We start from the raw sequence: 8,652 nt of genomic DNA, 5'->3' as shown, positions 1-8,652 counted from the left end.
ATCTGAAGACGCACCGATCACATTTTTGCAACCAATTTCCCATCTCAGCTTTATTCTGCTAATATTCATTTTAATCAATTCCCATTTCTCTTCCAGAACAACAATATAAAATGTCAAACAAACATCATCCTAAATATTTCCTTCTAGCCTTTCCGGTGCTACAAACATTATTTGTTGGAGTGGCAGAGACAATGTCACACTGTGTGTGTGTGTGTGTGTGTGTGTGTGTGTGTGCGTGTGTGTGTGTGTGTGTGTGAGAGAGAGCATTCAGTCAGCGTAAAACAGTCTTTTACTATTTTAATTTACAAAATGATTACAAATTGACATTTGAAATTAGCTTTAGCGCTTAAAAAGAATGACTAAATCAGCAATACTACAACCGCAGTTTCAGAGGAAGCTAAAGGCTACAAACATTTCCTAATCCAGTGTGTTCCATGTTGAAAGTTATAAGAATAAAAGACAGAAACCTTCAGCTACTAAATTCAGCCTTCCTGTTATCTCTTGGAGGTTTTACAGTCTGAAAGAACCTCAGACATTTTCAACATGTTGTCAGTAACAACTCCAATGTCGAACAGTGTTCAGAGATAGAGCAGAAATGTGTTGCATTAATTGATCAAAATAAAAATTTGATTTTTGGGAGTTTCTGACTGGCTGGGGTGAAAGGTCAGGGCCGAAGAATCATTCAACCTCTACATTACTCCCAACAGATTCCAGATGATTACTCAAACAATTCAACATAACCTCATAATAACCACTTAGAAATTTAGCAAACCTCACTTTACTTTATATGAGTAGATTTTTTTTTTACTTTTTGAAGAACCAGCCTTCAAAATCCACATAAAAGACATTCCAAACTCCCTTCATTCCTGCATAACTGATCCCAGAAGACTTTTAGCTTGTGATAAACTGTAAGATGTTTGCTTCCAGTCGACGGTGTAATCAGAGCTAAGACACATTTACAAATGCCACAGAATCAGAATCATCAGGTCATCGTTCCCTACTGCATTTGTGAAATCTAACCCAAAGCTTTGGTACTGTAGGCACATGTGCTGAAGGCCAGATGTTACAGGCAGAACCTGCAACATCTGGATGCCTCAATTTATCCAAAAGCGACAGATCTTCCTGGCTTCCGCCTAAAGGAAACAGAAACCTGGCACTTTCCCTGTTTTTTACTCATTACAATTCTCCATTCGCTTAGCAGGTAGGTCAGTTTGAAGGCGCACTCATCGCTGTCATGTACATAAACATAGAAACACCCAAACAGAACAGAGAGATTGTCTGCTTTTGCTGTGCTACTGTGGCCACTCAGTCACTCTTTGGGTGTCCAGGTGGAACAAACCACTCTGCTCTCCTCAACAGCTCACCGTGCTCGACTGCTGTTTACACACAAAGTCTGATAGGAAGTCAAACTCGTTCTGTCCCAGGAAGAGCTCAGGCAGCTCCTGAACACGATCCAAGCCTAACTCCAACACTAGCGAGGTCAGAACTTCCTCATCGATCAGGTCCATGTCCATTCCGTTCACCCCGAAAGGCGCGCTGATGTGCTGCATGCCGGACAACTGGGCGGGCCCCATCCGGTACTGTGCCCCGTTGGGCAGGTGGTGACCATTGGCCGACCCCAGTGGGTGTCCGTGATACTGAGTGTTGAGTTTCTGTAGGTGCATGCTCGCCATGAGCTGCTGCGACGTGAGGTTGCCAGGGAGATACTGCGGCGGGTGTCCACCCTGCTGCTGCTGCTGCTGCTGCTGCTGCTGCTGGGGGTGCATGTGGTGGTGGTGGTGCTGCTGCTGGCCCTGGCTGTTATACATCATGTTCCCATGCATCATCTGATGGTGATGGTTGGTCATTGGAGCTCCATTCACAGGGCCGCCCATGCCTCCCGGTCCCATAATGTTCGGTCTCTGTCTCATGACCCCCTCTGTGGTATTCTGAGGGTTCCTGCTGTAGTGCAACACCTGGCCGTTGGGCAGCCCCCGCAGGCCCGGCTGGCCGTTGTGCTGCGCTGGTCCGTTCATGCCCATCCGGAAACCGTGAGACATGGGCATCATCATGTGTTCAGCCATGGTTGTTAAGTCTTCCCTGAAAAAATGACGTGAAAACACATAGCCATAATTATTCCTCCAATGATGTCAGCAAGATTATACAAAGTATGGCAAAATCCGACTTAAAAAGATCATTTTTGAGTAAGAAAACAACCTGTGTTGGAATACAACGCTTCTACAGATTTATTATGCACTTCTTGTTACTGTGCACTATTTTATTTTATATTTGTATCATGTTCGAATAAAATTTCATTTCATTTCATTTCATTTCATTTCATATTATTGGTCAATAAACAACTTATACAACTTATTGATAGAGAATTCATGTCTCCTGGTTTTTATGGAAGAAGTTCTGTTTGTAGTTTGCCACCACCCATGAAAAAGAGCAGCAGAAGAAGGTGGCCTGGTCACTTGAGGCCAGATACTGGTATTCTTTGGTCAGCATGCAAAATATTGTGTGGTGAAAGCTACCACTGCACTCTGAACACACCATCCACACAGTGAAACCTGATGATGAAGACAGTGAAGCTGGTCAGAGTTGATCAAGTCCAGAGGACCCCAACGCGCTTCAATCTACATTCAGTCATTCACACACACATTCACCGGACAAGCTACCGGCTCAGCCCAGGGCAGCCCAGTGGCACCAGAGCTGCCATTCCCCGTTGCCTCTGGACCCTCTGACCCCCAAGTGTCTTGCTAAAGGACACAACAACAGAGACGGATGGAGTGAGGATTGAATCAATTGTGGTATGATCTCCTACCACAGTTAGAACCATCATTCATACCTGTGGGTGACAATGGCCCAGTCAAAGTACAGAGCTAATCTTATAAGGGCTCTAAGTTAAGAGTCTATAGCTGATGTTATAATCCAATCTAACTTAGGTTTCAGGCCTGTTACGAGACAACACCAGGACAGTAAAATGCCAATATTTTCATGCGTTTTGGCCTCTCGTTTACATGGCAACAACGTTTTGGTCTCTCGTTTACATGGTAAGAACATTTTTGACTGAACAAAAACACAAAGGTTCAACAACGGACTCCAGAGTAAAACTTTTTGAACTCAGGCCTGGAGACGATTTTTGGTATATCTCCTAACGTTTTGTGTCTGTGCATCTACATGGATTAGCTCCCTGGGATCCCACAAATGATTTTTGAAGCTGGGTTCCAGATTGGATAAACGCTGGTTTCATGTTTCCATGGCGGCCTTGTCTTCCTTGCACTCACAAATAACAAACATGGCTTTGACTGGTGTATTTTGCGTTGTTCGCTTGCAGTGTTACAGCGATTGGTCCAGAAGAGCTACATTTTATGTGAATGCAGATTTTTTTTCTCAGTCGTTTACAGTATGCCATGCTAGTTTCTGTGTGCGCGGGGCCTTAATGTTATTCATATCCACCTAAACGAAAACCAAAAACATTTGGATGATGCAAGTCATGTCAGCTTATTGCACATCTAGTTTTGATTTGGCACAACAATAATGGAGGATGGCTGCGTTTCCTCTGTGCTGCTGCACCTCTTCACTTCATTTAGTGTGTTGAAGCAAAATCTGCTCATTATGAAACATTTACCGCATGAGTGACAAGCAAAAGGTCATGAAAATACTCTGCTAAATTAGAAAGCTCAAAATTTTCACTGCCTCCTGCAGGCCTGGCATGTAAACTACATTGCTCCCAGTGTTATTTGGATTTGCATTCCGTTCTAGTATTTATACGCACTTTTTTTCGTATGCTAAACGGGAAAACCAACTTAGAAACACGAAAGACTTGCAGTTGTATCTGCGGCCAAAAGGTGGTGCTGCACAGGAGGGACTCAGGAGGGGCAGAATACAGAAATAGGACAGTGTTCAGAAGTTTTATTGTACACAAAACAGAAAAAGAAAATATGCATAATTTTTGTTCCACTTCACAAGTATAAACTTCTACATCCTGCTCTGTTACAGAAAACACAGTGAAGTTTGTGGATGAAATATGGCAGAGGAAATGCATCAGAAACACAGGGAGCATTACAAAACCTCAAAAATTACACCATTCAAGAATTACCACTACCACTGTCAGACATGATGGGTGGGGGGAAGAAACACTGCAGCTTGGAGGACTGAAATACACACACACATACACACCAACTTCTTTCTCTCTTGATTTCAAAACACAACACACTGCCTCTGCATTCACAGTCATCTCTGATGTTCTTGCTTGAAGTTCGATTACCACAGCAACAACACATCCTGTTCACGCACACACAAACACACACAGCCCCACATTTCCTCACATGACCGATGTGCTGTGAATGATCCCCAGTGTGTTTGTTGTCGTTTAGCAACTGTGAATCCTGGACACACACACACACCTACACACACACACACACGCACACACACTGCTCTGCTCCATCCATGAAGCCACTTAACAGCAGCAGCAGCATCAGATCACGATCCTAATCAGCGCTGCTGTTTCTAACAGCCAGCGATCCCTCCGCTCTCTGTCACCTCTCATGTCACAGCAGATCTACCTGCTAACGATCCGGCTGCTTTCTTTCTATAACGCAGAGACGCACTATGTGTGTCAGGACAAAGAGAAAATGCTGCCTGACTCTCTGCCCTTTTTTTTTTTTTTTTTTTTTTTTTTTTTTTTTGATAAGGACGAACAGAAGCGATCACCTACCCGATGGCGTAAAGTGAAATCGTTCGGAGAAGTTCGTTAAGTCCCAGCTCGTCCCTTCAGCTGATGCTCCGGATACATGCAGCCCTGCGGCGGATTCAAACTGTGCGGCTTCTCGATCTAAAGAAGAGTTTGTTTTCTGGGTCAACTCAGGGATTATATACATGCAGAAAGCTCAGAGAGAGAGAGGGAGAGAGAGGAGGAGGCACCGTCCTCTCCGTCTCCTTTGTTGCCATTGGTCCTCCCCCTTAATCACTGTGCAAAGAAACCTTCACCTCCGCTGATCCAGGAGCAGCTCAGAGCTGCACGTCCGCAGCGTCCAGCCTGCAGCAGGCTGAAGCAGTGTGATTACAGATGATCCTCACTGCTGACTCAAGGCTTTCTGCTTCTGCATGAGGACTAGTTTAACACAATGACAGGACTCTGATGTTTAAAGCTGCAGTTTGTAACTCTTAGACATGTTTTTACATATTTCTTAAAGGGGCAGTATTATTTAAAATAGACTGTTTTGAGTATTATGTTATGTTGTAATCTTATAGCACTGTCAATCATCCTTGTGTATCCTCTGCTGGTACTCTCCCACTTGCTCTCTGCTAGTTTAACTCCAGTTAGCATGGCTGATAAGCCTCCATTATTACCTGTAATGGTAAGATATTTCTCCAGCATTAACACATAGAACATTGCATACACCAGCTTAATAGACAGCGCTAAGTCCCTCCTCCTGGCTCTGATTGGTTGTTTCTGACCAGGACTGGTGCATTTTTACAGATGGCAGACTGTATTATACCATTACAACTAATGATATTATATATTAAACAAGTAAGTAAAAAAACATATTTTTTATAAAAGTTCCATAATTCAGCTTTAAAGAGATGATAAACAAATGCTTGAATTACACAATAGAATACAAACAATTAGATTGCAATTCCCTTGAGATAAAGCCCATAGACTGTAGTGAGCTGGAGCAGCGTTTACATGATGGAGATATGCTTTTATCATATCACCTCCAGTGTGTTTGGAACGCTCCGTCTCTTCCTGTCCTCCTCTCTGGACATACAGAGCAGAGCGATAACCACACAGCACCGGTGGAGCGCAGAGCTTCTGGAGGCAGAACGACGGTTTATCACTGAGCTGCAAACAGAAGATTTATCACAGCAGAGATGCTCTAACTGTTAGAATACAGCACTTATCTGCTCATATCACTTCACATCAGGTTAGATTGTACATGTAGAAGGAAAGGTAGTTTATGGTTTTCTGGACATCACCAGGCTGTTTTGTAGGCTGAATGTAGGTCTAAAGCATATAAATGATTTGTTTATGGGTATTGACTGACTGTATATGTTTTAAATCTAACTGATTGAAAACGATGTCATAGCTAACACATATACATGCTCGGTTATGATTGTCATTTTTGTACATATTTGACAAGTTTGGGTTTCCACTAAAACTTTGAATTGACCAACATCTGACTGGAAAAGGACTGGATATTAATGTTTGAATATATTAGGGTAATGGTAAAGAGGCCTTCCAGCCTCAATGGCTTTGAGCTCAGACATGAATCATACCAGAGGACACATGGAGAAGCTGCTAAGAAAAAGAAAAGGGTTGCTGTGATGGCAATGAAGGTGTTTTCACTGAATATTGCATTTTAAATCTAAATCTTCTGGAGAAATGCATTATTTGCCTTATGTGTTTTTTTTTGTTTGTTTGTTTTTGTTTTGCATCATTTACAAAGCCCAAACTGGAGCAAATACATAAACTGTGTTTTTTCAAGTTTGTGTAAACTGTAGGGTGAAATCCAGGCACCTGCAGATTTTGAGCAGATGTAAAGTTATGGCTGGGAAGAAAAAAAAATCCATATATGTGTCTCAAAGCATCTTTGTGTGCTGAAAGCTAAAAGTGCGACCTTATTTCACCACAGGAACCGATTCACCAAGAGATCGCAGCGCTTCCCTCTGAAAATGAGACAAACGTTTTCGCATCTGTCTGATTTAAAAAGATTTTACACAGAGAGATTTACACCTGAAGATTGTTTCAAGTAAAATTCTGTCAAGAGGTTATGACTGATTAATATCTAATCTTTCCCGGAGACAGTTGAAACCATTTATTTTCATACACAGTGTAAATACTAAATTTGGTATTTATTTCAAAAGTCAACGTTTTGTTTATATCTGGAATTGGTTTTACTGGATCTGTTTTTGAGATCCAGAAGCATAGCAAATAAATTGTGTGACAGTAACTTATCTCCGACTCGTGACATTTCACTTACCTGGCTGTTTGTTTCCCCACTGACAGGATCGTTTTCATGGTGCTTGTTACATATAAATAAATCAGGGGCTTTGGACAGTTGTTATCCAGGTTTTTGTTATTGTTGGATCAGATTTTTTTTTAATCCAATCTAAACCCCGTTCCTCGTCAGCCTTGCTGACATTGTGTCAGCGCTGCAGCCTCTCTGCACAGTTCTGCTTGGTAATTATGATTCCTGCTGCACAGCTGACATTTTTCTTGTGGCGACAAACTGTAACATGCTCTGTGAAGATGTCAGAGCACATTCTGAACAGCTCCATTGCTAATTTACACATTGGACTAAAATATTACGCTACATCAATCAGTACAGAGTAAATACATCAATATTTCATCACTCTCTCTATTTGAAAAAAAAAAGCAAACTATACTGACAGTATTGCTGCAACACCACAAATAAAAACAAAGAATTCAATTAAATTTTAATGTTAGTTTGACTTTTTAAGTTTATTTTTTTCTGAATGTTTTACATTCTACATTTTTTGGAGGGACCCTTTTGAATTTTTTATTTTAAGTCTAATTTTAGACAGTTCTTGGAACTGGACATTTTTGCTTGGTTTAAGCTTAAATATGACAGATGGAATCACAATAAACACAGATGTAATATCCCTTCAGCAAACTGGGAAAACCCACATACTGACACAATGGCTTTGTGAGCTTCTGAAATCTGATTTTAAATATCTACGTTAAATGGAGGCACAGCTATGGGTGTAGTTTGAGGTCATTTCTTAAACTCTGCCTCCTAGTGTGACACGATGAGAAAATCAATAAAAGTCTATTAGTGAATATTTCAGAAGGAGCAAAAGAGCCAAGGTGCAAAAAAAATAAAAAATAAAAAAAAAATAAAAAATAAAAAAAAAATAAAAAAAATCCATTGCACAAAGTTAAATGCTAACTTATATTTTGCTCAAAACATAAACGTCCGTCTGTGAAAAGCTGGTGGTAGATGTAAGTGAAGGACAGTGTTTTGACCTAATGTCTGGCACAAACCTGAGGCTCATAACATTACAACCTGATTCATCAGCAACAGAAATCTCTGAGGGACATGGATTCCCTGGTCACACAATTCTCTGTTTTTTGAATGAAATCTGGAGATGAAACTGAACCGTTCACTTTCTGGCTGAATTAGAAATAAAATTCACTCTTGGAAATCTGTCATCTCTCACACTCACCTAAAACCCTTTCTGTCTTTGCTTCTTGCAGAAGGCCTTCATAATAACATTAGGTGTACCTGAAATAATCTTTCATCTCACAGCTGATGCTCCTCAGTCATAAAACAGTGAGTACTAGTGCTGGAGTTGTTGGTTCCACATAAGGAGATCTGAACCAAAGGAAAATGTTCTTAGCTATGGTTTTTCCCAATTAATTATCAGTTTTATTTATTTCTGTTAGAAATGTTTTCTTATTTTCATCAAGTCGTTAGTTGTAGTTAACTTTGATGACCGTGATCTGCACATGTTGGTCGTATCTGTACATATGCAGGTGTAAGGACTGCCTGGTGAGGCTCAGCAGGGGTTCAGTTCGTTGCTGCTGCAGATCAGATCAGCACGCTCACTTATGTTTTCCGATATCACAGGCAGAGGTGCAAAAAGTGGGTTTGAGCCACACATATGGGCGTCATGATAGAAGGGACGCCAAAACTAGGTGGAATA

The 8,652-nt window shown here is 41.3% G+C and overlaps 1 protein-coding gene across 1 annotated transcript; it reads right to left on the bottom strand.

Moving 5' to 3' along the window:
• Nucleotides 1–276: 276 nt before the first annotated feature.
• cited4a (Cbp/p300-interacting transactivator, with Glu/Asp-rich carboxy-terminal domain, 4a) lies at nucleotides 277–4,791 on the bottom strand. The gene is made up of 2 exons (XM_016674489.1): nucleotides 4,700–4,791; nucleotides 277–2,079 (listed from the first exon to the last, which is right to left on the bottom strand). The coding sequence occupies exon 2, from the start codon at nucleotides 2,061–2,063 to the stop codon at nucleotides 1,353–1,355; it is 711 nt and encodes a 236-aa protein (XP_016529975.1). The 5' UTR covers nucleotides 2,064–2,079; nucleotides 4,700–4,791; the 3' UTR covers nucleotides 277–1,352.
• Between the last annotated feature and the right edge of the window lie 3,861 nt (nucleotides 4,792–8,652).

Source organism: Poecilia formosa, unplaced genomic scaffold (assembly GCF_000485575.1).
Source record: "Poecilia formosa unplaced genomic scaffold, Poecilia_formosa-5.1.2 Scaffold96, whole genome shotgun sequence".
Classification (NCBI taxonomy): domain Eukaryota; kingdom Metazoa; phylum Chordata; class Actinopteri; order Cyprinodontiformes; family Poeciliidae; genus Poecilia; species Poecilia formosa.
Note: the sequence above shows the minus strand (reverse complement) of the source record. Positions and strands in the feature narration are given on the sequence as shown.